This window comes from Salvelinus sp. IW2-2015, linkage group LG14 (genome assembly GCF_002910315.2).
Source record: "Salvelinus sp. IW2-2015 linkage group LG14, ASM291031v2, whole genome shotgun sequence".
Lineage (NCBI taxonomy): Eukaryota > Metazoa > Chordata > Actinopteri > Salmoniformes > Salmonidae > Salvelinus > Salvelinus sp. IW2-2015.
Genome location: NC_036854.1, coordinates 26,385,642 through 26,406,333, shown reverse-complemented (window position 1 = coordinate 26,406,333; position 20,692 = coordinate 26,385,642). Strand labels below are relative to the sequence as shown.

Below are 20,692 nucleotides of genomic sequence, written 5' to 3'. Positions count from 1 at the left end.
CAATTTGACGTGTAAATAGGATCACCAGGTGTTCACTCACCTGAGAAACCATTCTGAACAGTGCAGACTTTGTATTTTGTTGCAAGTTTTGACATAAAAGCCATTTACCTTCAAACACTAACCGTGAATACATTGGCAGTGCTATGATTCACAAAGGTAGACCCCTGAATTGATAGCGCGCGCACACCACACACACACACACAACACAACACACACACACACACACCACACACACACACACACACACACACACACACACACACACACACACACACACACACACACAACACACCACACCACACACACACACAACACACACACACACAACACACACAACGAAGAACAGCATGAATACAAAGACGGAGGATAATCCCCTGGCAATAAAAACAACATGTCAGTCCATCAGCAGCCCCTGACAGACTAATAAACCTCACATCTGACTGTCACATTACACACATTCACCCGACCGTTTAAATCCTCAGTAGGGAGAGAACAGCCTGCATACACCACCACACCCTCCTTCAGTCTCTACCACTCGCTCAGAGAGGAGGGAAAAGGACCTGCTGTCATTCTGAACCATCACTTGACTTAGTATCACAGACAAGCCTTTCTATTCTTCTGACCAAAGCAACTGTAGAAGTAACGGAAGACGACAACTGTCTACTGGATAGATACTGAGAAGTAAATCAGAGAAAGACAAATCACAATAAGAGAAGACGGTAAAGGAGTAGTCCCATTTTAGATAGTGGTCTGTTTTTTCAGTCAGGGCCAAAGACACTGACATGGCAGAAGAGATGAACCACACCTCGGAGCCCCAGGAGACACAGACCAAGGGAGAACACAGCCTAACAGACTCCCCTATCCTGGGGAACATGGTACGCACCGAGCTGGAATGGCGCGTGCCCATGAGTGTCCCTTTGCCCATTGAGGTCATCAGTACTGACCAGCCTTTCCCGTTCCTGGACACCACCCTGGCAGATCTGGGCATCGAAGAGTGAGTCCGCCAGTGGCAGGTTGAGTGTGTGTGTTGTTATCTACATGACCAGTGGCAGGTTTGAGTGTGTGTGTTGTTATCTACATGACCAGTGGCAGGTTTGAGTGTGTGGTTGTTGTTTACATGACCAGTGGCAGGTCTGGAGGTGTGTGTTTGTTTGTTTACATGACCAGTGGCAGGTTTGAGTGTGTGTGTTGTTTGTCTACATGACCAGTGGCAGGTTTGAGTGTGTGTTGTTGTTTACATGACCAGTGCAGGTGTTGAAGTGTGTGTGTGTGTTGTTGTTTACATGACCAGTGGCAGGTTTGAGTGTGTGTTGTTGTTTACATGACCAGTGGCAGGTCTGAGTGTGTGTGTTGTTGTTTACATGACCAGTGGCAGGTCTGAGTGTGTGTTGTTGTTTACATAACCAGTGGCAGGTTTGAGTGTGTGTGTTGTTGTCTACATGACCAGTGAGATGATCAGTATGTACTCCCAAGTGTTGCAGGACATTTGCTGCCACATAATACACAACATGCTGTACATGGAGTATGTTGACATGATGATGGATGTTTCCCTTCCCTCTACATAGTTTGTATCAGATGTGTGTCGATGTTGATCGGTTAGGGGGAAGCCAGGTTCTGGTCTGAATTGTGAATTGTGTGCTCAGATCCGCAGTGAAGGAGCGGGTGGTGTGGGTGGACACCAAGCGGACGCAGGTGAAGAGCAAGTCAGGCAAACTGAAGGAGAAGGAAATCACCATCTTGGAGGTACGGGTCAAGGCCCAGATCCCCGGAGACAAGAAGACCCAGGAGGTACTCTACAGCACCGAGTCCCACACAGACCGCTCCTTCTGTCGGACCGGAGTGGATATCCTGCCCTGGAAGAGTCACACACAGACAGGTCTGGGACACACACGTCATTCTCCACACTATATCTTGTCAACAGCAATACAGTTGGATAGGTGTGAGCAAAATTGTGATGTTCTATGTAGTCCTCATGGAGCTTTTGCCTTATTGCTTTACACCGATCCAGTTCCTTCCGATGTGTAAACACTGACGGAATAGGGCATGAGGTAAGGATTTGGTTTGGGACCAGGCATAGGCCTAGCCTGGTTGTCAGTCTTTTTAGCTACATTCCACTCCTTGTACTCTGTATTTAGCACATGACATAGTGGAATGTTAGATAAGCAGACTGACAACCAGGCTAGCATAGGCCTAGACTTTATTGGCAAACTGAAGGCACCACCTGTGTTCTCAATATGAATGTCTCAATTTATCAAAGCCAATGCCACCCATCCTCTTGCCCTGGTCACGGACCTGACAAATGTTCAGCTGCCGAGTTCTCAAGGTGCTGTGGATTTAGCCATGCACCAGGCGGCAGTGACAGGAATCCAAGATGAGATCATGCTGCATGCCATTGCATCATTAATAATCCACCCAGATATCTCACACTTTGCCCCTGCCCCTCTGGTCTACACAGCTTCAGAATGGTGTTCGGTCAGTGGGCATGTGTGGTACTTGGCCCACTTAGCATAGACTTTACATCATCGACTGTGGTTTCCAATTTTATATGACCTCATACTTAACCCTAGTACCACATTCCCGAGATGGCAAAGCAAATTCGTCAAGCTGACACTCATTCTGCTCATAGAAACATTTTGATCTATTGGCATCCCTGCATTGAAGTCTTTTGTGCCTTTTTCAGAGGAGAATGGCTTCCAGCCAGTAGAGATGACCATGGCCTTGGACATCGAGTCACAGCCCAAACAGGAGATTCGAGAGGTGTGAGGGAACACTCAGGATCATCGGCAGAAAAAGCTATAACTTAATGATCAGTGCAATTAAACATGGATCAGCCACTAGGGCTTTGAATCGTAAAAACATTTAAGCAAAAATGACAAAAGCAAAGTCGACCTGTAAAGCTATCTATGCCTTTGCTGTTATACCATGTTCTATATCTAAATCAGGGATGGATAACTTTGATTGGGGTGGGGGCCACAACTGAACCCCTGAAAATGTTGCTGCTTAAAGCAAGTTTGCTGCAATTCTACAATTGGAGAGAAATGTTTGCAGTTTTTAATATGATATCTGAGTGAGACTGACTAACAAAATCAAATGGGGGCCCCCCAGACAGTAATTCGACCATGATAACAAGTTTAGATAGCCGGCCGCTAGATTAATTTACCAATCTTAAAATTTTTAGCTGACATGGGCTAATTGATTGACTATTAGTGTCTGACATATGAGGGAAAACTGCAGACGCACAACTACATTTCAAAATTGCACCTTGCTTATTCTACTATTTAAACTCACAAAAGTAAGTGGAGATCCCAACTGAGGAAATTGAGCCGAGGGCCTTCAAAAGGGGGGGGGGGGCCGCATGTGGTCCGCCAGATGCACATCCCTGATCTAAATCCTGCCTTATATATATATTTCTTTCCAAGTATTTGTTGTAATATTATTTCATGAACTTTGTTTGCTATGTAATATTTGGCATCTCTATAGACTTGGTTTGTCTAGCTATTGCTTATTATACAGTGGCTTGCGAAAGTATTCACCCCCTTGGCATTTTTCCTATTTTGTTGCCTTACAACCTGGAATTAAAATAGATTTTGGGGGGGTTTGTATCATTTGATTTAAACAACATGCCTACCAATTTCAAAATGCTAATGATTTTTTATTGTGAAACAAACAGAGGACTTGAGCGTGCATAATTATCCCCCCCAAGTCAATACTTTGTAGAGCCACCTTTTGCAGAAATTACAGCTGCAAGTCTCTTGGGGTGTCTCTATAAGCTTGGCACATCAAGCCACTGGGATTTTTGCCAATTCTTCAAGGCAAAACTGCTCCGGCTCCTTCAAGTTGGATGGGTTCCGCTGGTGTACAGCAATCTTTAAGTCATACCACAGATTCTCAATTGGATTGAGGTATGGGCTTTGACTAGGCCATTCCAAGACATTTCAAATGTTTCCCCTTAAACCACTCAAGTGTTGCTTTAGCAGTATGGTTAGGGACATTGTCCTGCTGGAAGGTGAACCTCTGTCTCAGTCTCAAATCTCTGGAAGACAAACAGGTTTCCCTCAAGAATTTCCCTGTATTTAGCGCCAGCCACCATTCCTTCAATTCTGACCAGTTTCCCAGTCCCTGCCGATGAAACGCATCCCCACAGCATGATGCTGCCACCACGCTTCACTGTGGGGATGGTGTTCTCGGCGTGATGATGTGTTGGGTTTGCGCCAGACTTAGTGTTTTCCTTGACGGCCAAAAAGCTCAATTTTAGTCTCATCTGACCAGAGTACCTTCTTCCATATGTTTGGGGAGTCTCCCACATGCCTTTTGGCGAACACAAAACATGTCTGCTTATTTTTTTCTGGACACTCTTCCGTAAAGCCCAGCTCTGTGGAGTGTACGGCTTAAAGTGGTCCTATGGACAGATACTCCAATCTCAGCTGTGGAGCTTTGCAGCGCCCTAAAGGGTTATCTTTGGTCTCTTTGTTGCCTCTCTGATTAATGCTCTCTTCGCCTGGTCTGTGAGTTTTGGTGGGCGGCCCTCTCTTGGCAGATGTGTTGTGGTGCCATATTCTTTCCATTTTTTAATAATGGATTTAATGGTTCTTCGTGGGATCTTCTAAGTTTCGGATATTCTTTTATACCCCAACCCTGATCTGTGTTTCTCCACAACTCTGTCCCTGACCTGTTTGGAGAGCTCCTTGGTCTTCATAGTGCTGCCTGCTTGGTGGTGCCCCTTGCTTAGTGGTGTTGCAGACCCTGGGGCCTTTCAGAACAGGTGTATATATACTGAGATCATGTGACAGATCATGTGACACTTAAATAAAGTCCACCTGTGTGCAATCTAACTAATTATGTGACTTTTGAAGGTAATTGGTTGCACCAGATCTTATTTAGCGGCTTCATAGCAAAGGGGGTGAATACATATGCACGCATCACTTTTCAGTTTTACATTTTTGGGAATTTTTGGAAACAAGTTATTTTTTTATTTATTTTTTACTTCAACAATTTGGACTATTTTGTGTATGTTCATTACACGAAATCCAAATAAAAATATATTTAAATTACAGGTTGTAATGCAAAAAAATAGGAAAAACGCCATGGGGGATGAATACTTTTGCAAGGCACTGTATACACATATAAGATGGATTTGTGTAGGTGATGTAACTAGTAGTTACTGATTGTGGGCTGAAAGCTGTTGACAGAATGAAATAATTTTAAAAAACGGGAAGACATTTTAGTAGATTTGATCGCTGAACCCAGCAGAAGCTATTAGGCAAGTGTGTTGAGTGTTTATCTATCAGCAAGCATATGATGCCAATTGTGTCCGATGTAAATAAAATATAACAAAAATTGCCATTATAATCCTGTCATTTGGGCACAAAGGAAGAACTGGAATCTCCACACTGGAGGTCACGAGTGCATTGTGGCAGATTGGCCCGATTCACAAAACCACCTTACTAAGCATGATGGGGAGCTCTCTGAATGAGGGACAGTGGAGAGAGAAACAATGGTACCGAGGGAGAAAAAGGGGTTTGACAACACGTGAGGGGAAAGGCAGAGAACAGTGCGTGACACTAACAAGTCTGAGAAAAGGGCATTTATCATGAGTTCAGTTCATTGCTTCACACTCAATACTAGTCAAGCCAGTTGATCAAATGTGTGGTAAAAGGGGGACAGCAGCAAATAGATGGAGGTTCTCAGTTACAACAAGGTTAAACCAGTATCAGACTAAAAATAAACAAACAAAAACATACTAGTAACACAAAAAATTAAATAACTTCTAAAAAGCACAGATAATATCAATTAAAAAGTGAGAACTAGGAACAGAACCTCTGAATAATGATAGAATCCTAATAGTAGAATGGTTCAAGTGCAGGAGTTTTAAGGTTTACCCAATTTTAATGTGTTCCAACTACTGTCCCACTTGTCATCTGTAGTAACACAAATCCTACATTTCGCTGGCTTTGACTGGCATGGAATAGCTGGTTGACGTGGTGTGCTAGGATTGGCTAACGGCCCCTGTCAGCTTCATCTTCTGCTCAGCAGGAAGTGACTTCATGGCGACCTCGAATTCCTGGGAGTGACGCTGAGCGACGTCTTGGAGCAGCATGACCAGGGTGTTCTGGGTTTCTGGAAGACAAAGACCTACGTTGTTATTACATTGTTAGAACGTTGTTATCCACATAAGACAACATTTCTACACAAGGTGAAGAAACCTGTCAGGATTTAAAGCTCTCGCCTGTGTCAAGATCCTTGGTTCCCAGGACGTGGCTGGAAGCAGATACTATTGGCTTAATTTGACTCAGGACCTGAGGAGACAACATAAATATCAGTACTAATATACAAACAGATGGGTATGTAACAACACAATCAGATTAGTCAACATGATGTAAGAACACCACTAACGATCAGCGTACCAGTGCAGGGTTCTGAGAGTAGAGCATGGCCAAGCAGCTGTACACAGTCTTATTCTCCTCCATGTCCTCCTTCAGAGGGAGGCGAGCCAGGAGGGCAGGGAACACCTAGGACAGGCGGATGGACAGACAGACAGAGTTAGCTAAGTGAGCATCACTGAGGACAATCAGTTCATCAACTCATGTGTCTGTATGTCAAAAAGCCTGTGGCAAACTCTTACATTGTAAATCTAATGTACAGCATTTGGGACATTAAAGAACTGGAGACAAGGCTACAGACACAGGTCGCAGATATTCTCAAGAGGGTACAAATCCTAACATCGGAGCCACTCAAACTTCTACACAAATCTTTGAGTCATGCACAAACCTCAAGGTAGGCAGTAGCCCGGTATTACATCCCATGAATGAACGTGCATAGACAGTACCTGTTCCAGAGGGACACCTTCCATGTTGCTCATGATCATCCTGCAGAGGGCAGCACACAGGTTGTCAATCACCCTCCTGTCCTGTTCTTTAGACAGCAGGTTGGAGAAAAGGGACAGCATCATGGGGTAGTCTCTGGGAGGGACAGGAGTTGAGGAAAAGACCATGGTCTTCTGGGACAGGTCAGTAACATAGTAATAGAATCTAATAATATGGTCGGGGCTGGTCAATGTGTCTAGCTATCAGAACCATAACACGGTTATCAGTGATCAATCCTGAACACACACACACACACTTTCATTATTATTGAGGGATACTGTGCGACGAGGGGTCCAGCAGCCTGGGCCAGTGCTCCCAGTGCGAACACGCTGTTGTTGCGAACCTCACTGTCGCTGTCTCTCACCCCAGCCACCAGGACAGGCAGCAGCTGATTGGACAGTTTGCCGGCACAGGCCCTGCCCCCAGACACGTTGACGAGGGATTGCAGGATCTCTCCGAGCGTACCCACGGAGAACGAACGGTCAGCCACTGTGTACGACAACTTCTACAGAGGAAGAGGAATAAATCCACTCATTCAATACATATAACTACATCTAACTACACCTCTAACTAAAAGGTTTATCCTTTCTGTGCTTAAGGTGACATTTTTTGCAAACTCAAAATAAAACTAGTTGTGGAAATTGTAGAATTTCAACCAAAAATGAACTAGGAATTAGGTCTATTTATCTCTATATTGATGGCTTGTCAACTGGAGTAAATGACTTGTGTTAAGGGAGAAAAGGTGTAGTGATGGTTGTGTTACTCACAGCCTTGTTCATGATGAGCGGCAGCAGCTCGTTGAGATAAGGCTGGAAGGTCTCCGCTGGGACGGCAGAGGCTAGCAGGGGGATCCCCTCGCCGGCAAACTCCTGCAGCATGGCATCATACTCCGCCTAGAACGTTCATATCATACGCACCACGTTCATATCATACACCTGAAAGTACAGCCAATCCTGCCGGTGATGGACAGAGTGATAAAAGAGAGGAAGTCTCACCTGCTGCTCGTCATCATCTGCCTCATCTCCTCCTCCGTCCTGACAGACAGTCTGTAGAGAGACGGCTTATCAGAATGTTTTCCTATTTTACTAGTAGACATTTTAGGCTAACGCACTATAGTCCACTGGAACAAAAACAGATAAAAATACACCTTATGGAACAGCAGGGACTGTGAAGAGACACACATACACATGCACAATTTCATACACACACATGGATTCTGTGTTGTAGATATGTGGTAGGAGACTAGTGGCCTGAGGGAACACAATGTGTTGTGAAATCTATTGTGAAATGTAATGTTATTTTAATTGTATATAACTGCCTTCATTTAGCTGGACACCAGGAAGAGTAGCTGCAGCCTTGGTAGGAACGAATGGGGATCCTTAATAAATACAAACACATATCCTGATTTCATATTCTAAATTAATTAATCTGGGAAACCCAGTCTGAAGTGCGCTCAGGCCCAGCTTGGTTGGTCTGGGCTCACCCTCTTCTTGAGCACGTCTCGGATGGCCTGGCTGATCTCCTGCAGGCGCCCGGGGCTCTGCAGCGCCTCCCCCTGGCAGGCCTTCAGCACAGCGTTCATGGCTTCCAGCACGCCCATCACCACTTGGCGCTCACGCTCACTATGGACCGCCTCCAGGAAGCTTGGCAGCACCACCCCCAGCAGCTTCTGCAGGGCTGGACAGAGGAAGAGAAGCACAACTCCATTTTTTGTTTCAGAGAGGTATAGATAGAGAGGTATAGAGAGAGGTATAAAGAGAGAGAGAGAGGTTTAAAGAGAGGTATAAAGAGAGAGAGAGAGAGGTATAAAGAGAGGTATAGAGAGAGAGAGAGAGAGAGAGAGAGAGGTATAAAGAGAGGTATAGAGAGTGAGAGAGAGAGGTATAAAGAGAGAGGTATAGAGAGGTATAGAGCGAGAGAGGTATAGAGAGAGGTAATTTTATTGGTCACATACACGTGTTTAGCAGAGAGGTATAAAGAGAGAGGTATAGAGATATAAGAGAAGAGAAAGAGCAAGCGAGGTATAGATAAACATACACAGTATCAATCAAAAGTTTGGACACACCTAATCATTCAAGGGTTTTTCTTCATTTTTACTATTTTCTACATTGTACAATAATAGCAAAGACATCAAAACTATGAAATAACACATATGGAATCATGTAGTAAAAAAAAAGTTTGTCGCCTTGACAGCTTTGCACTCTCTTGGCATTCTCTCAACCAGCTTCACCTGGAATGCTTTTACCAACAGTCTTGAAGGAGTTCCCACATATGCCGAGCGCTTTCCCTTCACTCGGTCCAACTCATCCCAAACCATCTCAATTGGGTTGAGTTTGGGTGATTCTGGAGGCCAGGTCATCTAATGCAGCACTCCATCACTCTCTTTATTGGTCAAATAGCCCTTACACAGCCTGGAGGTGTGTTGGGTCATTGTCCTCTTGAAAAACAAATAATAGTCCCACTAAGCGCAAACCAGATGGGATGGCGTATCGCTGCAGAATGCTGTGGTAGTCATGCTGGTTAAGTGTGCCTCGAATTCTTAATAAATCACTGACAGTGTCACCAGCAAAGCACCCCCATACCATCACACCTCCATGCTTCACGGTGGGAACTACACATGCGGAGATCATCCGTTCACCTACTCTGCGTCTCAAAGACAAGGCGGTTGGAACCCAAAACTTCAAATTTAGGGCCTCCCGGGTGGCGCAGTGGTCTAGGGCACTGCATCGCAGCACTAGCTGTGCCACCAGAGTCTCTGGGTTCGCGCCCAGGCTCTGTCACAGCCGGCCGCGACCGGGGGGTCCGTGGGGCGACGCACAATTGGCCTAGCGTCGTCCGGGTTAGGGAGGGTTTGGCCGGTAGGGATATCCTTGTCTCATCGCGCTCCAGCGACTCCTGTGGCGGGCCGGGCGCAGTGCGCGCTAACCAAGGGGGCCGGGTGCACGGTGTTTCCTCCGACACATTGGTGCGGCTGGCTTCCGGGTTGGAGGCGCGCTGTGTTAAGAAGCAGTGCGGCTTGGTTGGGTTGTGCTTCGGAGGACGCATGGCTTTCGACCTTCGTCTCTCCCGAGCCCGTACGGGAGTTGTAGCGATGAGACAAGATAGTATTTACTAGCGATTGGATACCACGAAAATTGGGGAGAAAAGGGGGTAAAAAAATAAAAAATTTAAATAAATAAAAAAATAAAAAAAACTTCAAATTTGGAATCAGACCAAATCAGACCAAAGGACAGATTTCCATCCGTCTAATGTCCATTGCTTGTGTTTCTTGGCCCAAGCAAGTCAGTTTTTTTTATTTTATTGTTGTCCTTTAGTTGTGGTTTCTTTGTAGCAATTCGACCATGAAGTCCTGATTCACGCAGTCTCCTCTGAACAGTTGATGTTGAGATGTGTCTGTTACTTGAACTCTGTGAAGCATTTATTTGGGCTGCAATTTCTGAGGCTGGTAACTAACGAACGTATCCTCTGCAGCAGAGGTAACTCTTGGTCTTCCTTTCCTGTGGCGGTCCTCATGAGAACCAGTTTCATCATAGCGCTTGATTGTTTTTGCGACTGCACTTGAAGAAACTTTCAGTTCTTGAAATTTTCCGGGTTGACTGACCTTCATAGCTTAAAGTAATGATGTACTGTCGTTTCTCTTTGCTTTTTTATTTTATTTAACTAGGCAAGACAGTTAAGAACAAATTTTTATTTACAATGACAACCTAGGAACAGTGGGTTAACTGCCTTGTTTAGGGCCAGAACGACAAATTTCTACCATGTCAGCTTGGGCATTTGATCTAGCAACCTTTCGGTTACTGGCCCAACGCTCTAACCACCAGGCTATCTGCCGCCCCATTTGAGCTGTTCTTGCCACAATATGGACTTGGTCTTCTACCAAATAGGGTTATCTTCTGTATACGACCCCTACCTTGTCACAACACAACTGATTGGCTCAAACACATTTAGAAGGAAAGAAATGCCACAAATGAACTTTTAACAAGGCACAGCTGTTAATTGAAATGCATGACGCTGGTTGAGAGAATGCCAAGAGTGTGCAAAGCTGGCAACAAGGGTGGCTACTTAGAAGAATCTAAAATATATTTTGAATTGTTTAACACTTTTTTGGTTACTACATCATTCCATGTGTGTTATTTAATAGTTTTGATGTTTTCACTATTATTCTACAATGTAGAAAATAGTAAAAGTAAAGAAAAACCCTTGAATGAGTAGGTGTGTCCAAATGTTTGACTGGTACTGTATGTGATGTGCGCTGAGAAAGAGCGCGAGCAAGAGAGAGATACCCTGGTGGTCGGCCTCAGTGGGATTCTCCTGCCACACTTTGTGCTGAGCTCGGCAGAACTGGCCCATGGCCACGAAGGCAGCCCTGCGCACATCCTCGTGGGGAAACTGAGGGGAGGGGGACACAGAATGCATGGTCAGAGAAACAAATGCTAACCCACACACACACTGACTGAATGCCCTTCATGGCTCATTACACAGAGGGAGGGGGTGGATGAGCAGTGCTACAGTGCTTACATCACGCAGCTCATAGACCTGCTGAAAGCTGGACTCCAGGAAGGGCTGGAAGGCAGCACTGAAGGGGTGAACAGGAAAGAAAAGGACATCAGTAACTACTAATGGACTTGACGCTGTCCTGGTGCTCAAGGTGCTGACAATGAATATGATGGGAAATACACGACATGACCAAAAGTATGTGGACACCCACTCATCGAACAGGTCAGGTGCAGGCCAGCCAAGTTCTTCCACACCGACCTCGACAAACCATTTCTGTATGGACCTCGCTTTGTGCACGGGGGCATTGTCATGCTGAAACAGAAAAGGGCCTTTCCCAAACTGTTGCCACAAAGTTGGAAGCACAGAATTGTCTAGAATGTCATTGTATGCTGTAGCGTTAAGATGTCCCTTCACTGGAACTAAGGGGCCTAGCCCGAACCATGAAAACAGTCCCAAACCATTATTCCTCCTCCACCAAACTTTACAGTTGGCACTATGCATTGGGGCAGGTGGCATTCTCCTGGCATCCGCCAAACCCAGATTTGTCCGTCGGACTGCCAGAACCAATTTCATGAAGCTCCTGACGAACAGTTTTTGTGCTGACGTTGCTTCCAGAGGCAGTTTGGAACTCGGTAGTGAATATTGCAACTGAGGACAGATTATTTTTTACGAGTTGTGCGCTTCAGCGGTYCCGTCCCGTTGTTTCTTCTAGACATTTCCACTTCACAATAACAGCACTTACAGTTAACATGGCAGCTCTAGCAGGGCAGAAATTTGACACACTGACTTGTTGGAAATGTGGTATCCTATGATGGTGTCACGTTGAAAGTCACTGAGCTCTTCAGTAAGCCATTCTACTGCCAATGTTTGTCTATGGAGATTTCATGGCTGTGTACTAGATTTTATACACCTGTTAGCAACAGGTKTGGCTGAAATAGTCAAATCCACTAAGTTGAAGGGGTGTCCACATACTTCTGTATATATAGTGTATATACAGCATAGGACTGAATATATAACCTTTTTTATTTTATTCAACAGAACACACATTTCAGTTGCTGGGAAGTGAAACGATTATATACCAGGACTCCCGGCACAGAGAGGAATGGAGACCAACGATGCCAGATGTCAAATTGCTCATGCACTGACTAATGAACAGTGGAACCAGAGTAGTGGCTGGCTGCTGATACCATGCAGTCCTGAATGAATATAGAGCCTTAATGGTCTGTGACAACCACCACCAAAGATCTCTATGCTCGAGTCTTTACCCGGTGTTGAAGGCAATCTCTCCCAGGGCGTCACAGGTGTCCTCCTTCTCATCAATGTAGGCGTTCTCTACACTGAACCTGAGGAATGGAGTGAGAGCACAGAGGTTAGGATGGGGGATGGAGAAGTCCCTCTGCCTAGCTCAGTGCCAGGAAAAACAACATGGTTACCATTGACACCTTTTATGAGAGCTGCCTTGAAGGCTGCTTTAAGGAGCCTTTGCAACGTGTATGAACATCAAACATCACAAGATCATCAKCAACATCTCAGACATGTACCCGGCGATGTCTGGGTCCACGGTATCCGTCCCCTCCTCATCCAAAATGGTGTCTCCCTGAGMCTCGTCATCATCATCGTCATCCAGCAGGACAAACGTCTTGTCTTCCTCAAGGTGAGCCTGATCATGGAGAAAAGAAAGAGTTCATCAGAGGATAACTTCTTTCAGACATTATGGATGTGCATATCATGATACCAGGAAGGACTCCATTTCAATTCAGTCCATTGAAAATGTCATTACGTATCTATGTGGACTTTTCATTCATGCATTTCATGTCACGTCCTGAATTGGCTGAGTTGACATGGAATACAGCGCCAAGTCCTGAGTGGTGTGAATAGGAAGGGTTTGGAGCCATAAAGCCCATTGACTGACCGTGACTCCCTCTGTGGACTTGAGAGACAGAAGCATGATGGTGGTGATGGCAGTGAGGTGTGGGTTCAGACAGTCTGGACTCACTGTGGACACGGCCGAAAACAGGCTGTACCTGCACACACAGAGAGAAAGACAGAGAGTTGGGCGATATACAAACTAATCAACAAGTCACAAAACAGCCATGCACTCTGAAAGCCCACCCCAAGAAGGTTGGCAGGACTTCTACTAGAGAGTGGGAGTATCTGGCACACAAACACCCGTTAACTACGTACGTGCAGCGGCGCAGGTCGGGGTCGTCGATGGCGTTGGTGAGATTGAGTCCCAGCTGAACACACTCTGCAGCCAGGGGGCTGAACACCTCCTTACCTATGGTGCGGGCCAGCACTGACAGAGTATCTGAAAGGACAATGTATACCCATCAATCCCCATTCACAGGTGACTCATAGTTCATTCATCTTTATTACACAAGACGGGTTCCGATAGCTCAGTTAGTTGGAGAATAGTGCTATGAAATATAAGAGTTTTAAGTTAGAAACCTACCGGGGCCACATACTGTCATGTCTAAGCTGTTAGTCGTATTGACTAAAAGTGTCTGCTGAAAGACCACATCAAACTGACTAAGCCTTAGAGATAGTTAACYTACCCAGAGCCTGTGTCTGCAGAGACCTCATCTCATCCCTGGTGTCAGTGAGGAAGCCCTTCAGACTCTCAATGACAGGCAGGAAGTAAGGAACTAGCTTCTCTTTGGCTGCATTGGCTGAAAGGAAGAGAGGAGTTAATACATTTAGTGACGTACGCGCCACTTGCATCTCAACAGTCTCAAGTGGCTTCCTCTACTTCTGTCCTCTCCATCTGCACTGATCTGAAAACAGTTTGTAAAGCAACTGGGACTACCTTTTAGCTTTCAGACCAGTGTGGATGAAGGAAGACACATTATTCAGATTATTCAGATGAAACATTCTCTATTGAAATTCCTTTTGCTGGGTGTTACCTATAGCTCCTATAGCACTGACAGCCAGCTCTTTGAGCTTCAGGTTCTCTGCGTTGCTGAGGGCAGACAACATTGTCTCCATCAGGGTGGGCAGGTAGGGCTCAATCTCTGAACCTGATAGGGGATGGAACACTGTTAGTGAAAATATCAGCACAGAACAGAGATGATGACAAATTCAACCTCATCTTATTTGTACATTGAAAGTAGTCTGGGGACGAGACTAAAAAAACAAGAGAGTCATTGACTGAATATTTGTTTACCTTGCTACAGTTTAGCATTTTATTATCTGAGTATAGAACAGAACAGAATCAAATAATAGCAAGAGAGATGGTTATGGATCAGGATAAGGTGAACGGGAGGATCCTCACCCAGATTTTCCAGGAAGTTCTCCAGGGCGTAGAAGGCCTTGGTGACGTGTCCGATCTTGGCCTGGTTCAGAGCAGACATGTAGCCCAGCAACAGTGGCATCAGCTCAGCACAGTACTTACTGACCTCGGGCTGCAGGTGCTCAGAAAACTGTCCCAGGGCAAAGAGGCCGGCGCTGCGGACCACTTGGTTACTGTCTGACAGACTCTGGCACACAGTCTGCAACATGGACGAGAGCATCCTGACAGACAGACCAGACCAGACCAGACCAGACCAGACAGACAGACAGACAGACAGACAGTGGGATTAGCAGGAAAAATACAAATCTAAAACCCATGACTATAGTTTATAGCTACATTACACACTGAAGGACGTTGTCAAACGTAAACCTTTAAAACATTTAAGAAAGTGTTTTTTTGGACAGGGAGCCACTGAATAGACACCAGAAACAGCATTGCACAGGGGACTCACTTGGTCCGTATGTGGTCGGCACAGCCCTCGGCCAGCACTGCCAGACACATCAGGCCAGCTTTCCTCTCATAGGGGTTCTCACTGGCCAGACACGCTTGAGTCAGCGGCATCTGATGGACACACCATTGGTCAGACATACATACTTACTAAACACATATGTACTTCTATGCATGGAAATTGGTGTACCTCAGTACAAGACCGCAAATTAGTTTAAAAAAATACTGCTGCTACAATCCTACCGCTATGTCAGAGATGATAATAACATGAATTGACTGATTGGCAGGCAAATGATTTATGAAGCAAGTGAGTGTGTTCACTAACCAGTTGGTGGAATAGTTTCTCAGGGGGCATGTGAAGAGCCATGGTGTCAATAACCTGCAAACAAAAATACATTCTATTTCAAACAGGCATTAAAATTCCATGCTCAAAATGTGTTGCTCTCCAAAACAACGTCACCTGTTTTCTGTGCATTATATATTTTCTGTGCATTATATATTTTCTGTGCATTATATATACATTTTCTGTGCATTATATATATATTTTCTGTGCATTATATATACATTTTCTGTTCATTATATATATATTTTCTGTGCATTATATATACATTTTCTGTGCATTATATATACCTTTTCTGTGCATTATATATACATTTTCTGTGCATTATATATACAATCCAACAACAGAGAAGGGAAGTTGACCTGAGCAGCAAAGTGTTTGGGACTCTCGTTGTCTGTGTCGTCCTCGTTGCTGTTCTCCTCGTCCTCAGGGTCCTCCTCCCCAGGTGGTGGCGCTGCACTAAGCACGGGGAACACCGTCTGCAGGATGGGATTGAGCAGCTTCTGCTTTAACACTGTCTGAAGGGGAGAGAGAGAACAGCCCAGCATACATCACTGGATAAGCTCCACATATTTTAACTGACAAAAAGAGAAAGGCTCATCTCTATGGTTTAAAGTCAACTTCCCTTCTCTGAAAACACAGGCTAGGAAATTTGCGTTCACCTGTCCATTTATTTAGTGAGATGGGGAAAGGAGACAAGGGATGACGCCACTTGAGAGAGACTATTGACATATACCTCAGTTTAAGGACAAGAGGGCTCACTGGAGGGTGAATGTAGGCCAGGGCATCCATTTTATAACTGGTGACTTTACCTTGCTCTTGAGACGAATGAGAAAAGCAATGCAGGACAGAGCCTTCACACGCAGGGAGTCAGTCAGAGTGGTGTCTGCACTGACCTGAGAACACATACCATTGTCAACAAGACAAACCATCACTTTTCCTACAATGGCATGTAAGCAAAAAGTCAGTAGAAATATTTTTAGAAGCTCCTTGCTCTCACCTCCAAGCAGAAGTGGACAATTTCAGCAATGTGTGGGACCATGATGGACACTTCACTCTCCATCAGCTCATCGAACACCTCCATGGCCTCACTGGCCTGATCCTGGTTAACACATAGAAACAGTCCAATAACACCTCACTGGCCTGATCCTGGTTAACACATAGAAACAGTCCAATAACACCTCACTGGCCTGATCCTGGTCAACACATAGAAACAGTCCAATAACACCTCCATGGCCTCACTGGCCTGATCCTGGTCAACACATGAAACAGTCCAATAACACCTCACTGGCCTGATCCTGGTCAACACATAGAAACAGTCCAATAAACACTCCATGGCCTCACTGGCTTGATCCTGGTAACACATAGAAACAGTCCAATAACACTCACTGGCCTCACTGGCCTGATCCTGGTCACACATAGAAACAGTCCAATAACACCTACTGGCCTCACTGGCCTGATCCTGGTCAACACATAGAAACAGTCCAATAACACCTCACTGGCCTGATCCTGGTCAACACATAGACAAGTCCAATAACACCTCACTGGCCTGATCCTGGTCAACACATAGAAACAGTCCAATAACACCTCCATGGCCTCACTGGCCTGATCAACACATGGAATAACTCCAATCAAGGGACAATAGTGTTTTTCAACAGTCCCATCCTGAAGACTGGTGCAGTCACCAGTGGTGCTACTGGGGGTGACATATTGACATATCCCCTACCTGGTCTGCCTTGATGAGGTTTCTGAGAGCAATGATCAGTGTTGGGATGAGGGAGCGCATTAGGTTTGAAAGACACAAGACATTTAATTTCAACACAGTGACGGACGAAACTGGTAGACTAAAACCTCTGTTCACTCCAAAAGGACATCAAATAGATAAGATTGTGGCCTCACCATCTCTTCTGTGCCAGTGTAGGCAGTCATAGAGGTGAGGGTGAGGATGCGTAAGTACAATGGCTGTGGGGTTGTCCAGGTCTTGCAGCACGGTGCCAAACAGCTGCAGCAGTTGGCGATAGTGGGGCTTGAAGGGCTCCGGATTGGACTCCACCACTTTGCTGAGCAAGAGTAGACCCACCTGAGGGAGACATTTTGATCGATGCATATTCTGACCAATCAGTGAGCAACCATCAAGAGCGCTGGTCAAATCCACATAAAGCACAACCTCTCGCTGTTCACGTTGTCAGAACAAGCCAACTGAAGTCATCCTTTTATATCCCATGAATTACAACAAAAATGTTGCAGTGTTTAAGTTCYACCTAAAGAGGCTGATACCTGTCTGTCCATTGGGTTGTTGCTCTTGGTCGACTGGTTGAGGAGTGTGAATAGAGCAGGCCAGCGGTCTGGGGTCTCGTGTTTGACCATCACTGCGCTGAGCTGCGAGAGGGAGTGGCGCACTGTGTGTCTGGAAACAGAGACAGGAGTTATTGTCAAGTTCAGATGTAACAAGTTTCATCGGTTTGTATGGATGAGTTAGTGGTTATGGTCCGATATAGGTTATAGCTATCTGTTTGATAATCCATTGATATTCTAATAAATCGTGTTTTCCACCTCAAAACAAAATGTGTGACTGTGTGATTTTATGTAAAGGATAAAATATGCTTACTCTGTCTCCTGCTGGAAGGCTTGCAGGACCACTGCTTTCAAACTATGAAGCAAAAAAACAAAAACATCTCAAATACAATAGAAATGTAAAACAAATAAAGCTCAGTCGGAATTCATTCAACAGTCCAATACAGAGGACTTGAAAATGACTGATTGCGGGGAATTGGACAACAAAGGGCAGCCAACCTCTCTCTGTGATCAGGGCTAATCTTCTTCCAGTGCTTCTTCACTCTCATCCGCAACATTACTGCAGCTGACTGGCGGATCTGATGAGAGGGGGGAGCAACAATTAATTCACTGATGAGAGCCAGTGATAAGCCGCACAAAAAKAACAACTCATGCAAGGCCCTGGGTTCAACATATATGGCATCTTCACACCGATGATAGGTGTTAGTGTAACTAATGTGTAACCTCCATACCTGCGAGTCCTGGGACCCAGTCATGACAGCACACAACGCTGGGATGATGGCTGGGTCTTTAAAAGCCAGCTTCAGCTGGGCGGTGGCCTGTAGGAGAAAAATATGTTGGATATGGCAAATACTGACTGAAATAAAGTAAGCTAGCCAGGCAGCTAAAACGTTCGTGAACTGTCAAGTTTATAAAGTGACGGACCGTGTAGGAAAATAATTGTGTGTTAGCCACACTCGTTCGTGACATAATTTGGCTTTCTAATAGCTGTCCATTTTGATAACTAACGTTAACAGTTAGATAGCCCGTTGGTGCTTGTTATCAAAGCATGCCAGGGTAAGTGTCAATCCCAATTTCACAGGCTAAATCAGGAGTCCTTACCTGCTGAATAATCGCATTGTCAGGCTGCGTGAGCTGTAAGAGAATCTGCTCTAGTTCCCCAGACATCTTGGCTCTTCCCAAATCTCAGTGCTTCTGAGATTTTATGTTATTATTCAAAATTATGCGCAAACTGTCACGCTAAAATATGACCCTTTGACAGGGATAAACTGGGAGAGCGCTCTGAATGGTCAAGTATAGACAGTTCGCTAACTCGACTCATATGTCAACAAATTATCTCTAGCTAGTTAGCAACTTTGCTAGCTAGCGTATCATACATATTTATGGATAAATCTTCTCCGTCGATTTATAGGAACCCAAATAGGCGACGGTTGGGTTTCGAGTCCCAGTCTGGTTCGTTCTATCAATTTGCCACGCGGGACAGAACCAACCCAGCGAGCGTTCCACGTGAACAGCGTCGTTAAAGGGCCACATTATGGAAAGCCGTTTGGGGTCTTTGCGTGTCAAAAAAAATATACAAGTCAAATAACACTATTTGATGTGTCAAATAACACTATTTGACGTGTCATAACACTATTTGACGTGTCAAATAAGCTTGTTGACCACCCAGGACCTGGACTTTTTTTACGTAGTTATTACACATTGATTACACTATCACTCGTATTTAATATGTCACAACGATTCRTCGATACGTATGCTAAAGTTGAATCGAGCACCTACAGTCWTAAAAAGAGCTAGCTAGCTCATGGATGCAAACAATGTTCATCCCCAAAAACATAGCAAAAACAACAATCTGTTTCAGTAGCTATAGTTAGCTAGCTAACTATATAGCTAGGTGTCATCTAAAATAACCMTAATTTATAAGACAGTTCTTATTTGATTAATGGTCAGTCCCATCTATGTGAAGCTAGCCACAATAAGGATTAGCCACAATAGTAGACTTTGCGGTTAGCCTCCAAAATAAAAGTATGTCATTGACAGTGATGCAAATTAAYACAAATAGTAGAATTATGCCATAATTGAACAGATCATGCTAAACGAGGTTGGAATGTTATATAAAATCAACAAAAAACAATTTGTTAATTWAAAAAAATATTTTGAAATCACACTAGATTTATTAAACGTTAGAATTGCATTGGGGTCATACTTATTTCACTGTACAGCCTTACCTATGGATTGTATATCAATGACATGGGGTATCAGTCTACTCAGTGACACCCAGAGAACATTACTGTCGTAGCTCTTATTGTGGGACTGAAAAAACTGTGAATTGAGYCACATTTATTGTCAACCTATGTGTATTAAACACTATTCCAGGGTAAAAACAATACTGTGTGGATGTTTCGGAGTCTGATAACTCTGAGGAGGACGTTGGGAAAATATTTATTGGGTATTGAGTAGACTGATACCCCATTTTATTGATCCTCAAATCCTTAGGTAAAGCTCTACAGTGCAATATGAATGTCAATACACACAATAGGCTGACTGGGGAGGTGATTTCACACAGTCACAGTCCCGCAATAAGAGCTACAACACTAATATTTGCGTAAACTCTATACAGTTGTGTTCTGTGGSTGTCACCGAGTAGACTGATACCCCATTTCATTGCTTCACATTCCAACCTTGTTTAACATTATCTAGTCTAAATATGGCATGATTCCACCATTGGTTATCTTCTGCATCACGTTCAAATTGGTACTTTTATTTTGAAGGCAAACCGCAAATYCCACCATTGTGCCTAATCCTTATTGTGGCTAGCTTCACAACACATAACCCGGTCCGGTCGAGCCTCACTAGCCAGATGAAGCTAGCTGGCTGCTTATAACGTTAGCTTTGKGCATCAGGGTTTAGTAGCTGGCTAGCTATTTCTTTTCATGAACTGAAGTTTAATGTCAATAGGCG

General features: G+C 44.6%; 2 protein-coding genes across 2 annotated transcripts; one reads left to right on the top strand and one right to left on the bottom strand.

Moving 5' to 3' along the window:
* Positions 1–507: 507 nt before the first annotated feature.
* LOC139028675 (uncharacterized) lies at positions 508–5,343 on the top strand. Its single transcript, XM_070446601.1, has 3 exons — positions 508–994; positions 1,644–1,876; positions 2,681–5,343. Exons 1-3 carry the CDS (start codon positions 783–785, stop codon positions 2,761–2,763), a joined length of 528 nt encoding a protein of 175 aa, XP_070302702.1. The 5' UTR covers positions 508–782; the 3' UTR covers positions 2,764–5,343.
* A 226-nt stretch (positions 5,344–5,569) lies between these two features.
* Positions 5,570–19,613, bottom strand: LOC111973475 (importin-4-like). Its single transcript, XM_024000848.2, is given in 30 exon segments — positions 5,570–6,117; positions 6,227–6,296; positions 6,405–6,509; positions 6,827–6,959; positions 7,142–7,368; positions 7,631–7,756; positions 7,859–7,909; positions 8,347–8,540; positions 11,147–11,252; positions 11,382–11,439; positions 12,626–12,703; positions 12,902–13,020; positions 13,273–13,384; positions 13,545–13,668; positions 13,916–14,029; positions 14,264–14,377; positions 14,632–14,870; positions 15,101–15,210; positions 15,422–15,475; positions 15,799–15,954; positions 16,249–16,332; positions 16,437–16,538; positions 17,163–17,228; positions 17,336–17,395; positions 17,397–17,516; positions 17,714–17,843; positions 18,045–18,086; positions 18,230–18,309; positions 18,463–18,549; positions 18,833–19,613. Coding segments are annotated over 30 exon segments (3,258 nt in total). The 5' UTR covers positions 18,899–19,613; the 3' UTR covers positions 5,570–5,986.
* Positions 19,614–20,692: the final 1,079 nt, after the last annotated feature.

What these genes read in the sequence shown, in the direction of transcription:
- LOC139028675 (XM_070446601.1), top strand. Translation starts at nt 783, where the DNA reads ATGGCAGAAGAGATGAACCACACCTCGGAGCCCCAGGAGACACAGACC. An exon ending in GCAGATCTGGGCATCGAAGA is followed by an intron (nt 995 to 1,643) that starts GTGAGTCCGCCA and finishes TTGTGTGCTCAG; the next exon opens with ATCCGCAGTGAAGGAGCGGG. An exon ending in GAAGAGTCACACACAGACAG is followed by an intron (nt 1,877 to 2,680) that starts GTCTGGGACACA and finishes TGCCTTTTTCAG; the next exon opens with AGGAGAATGGCTTCCAGCCA.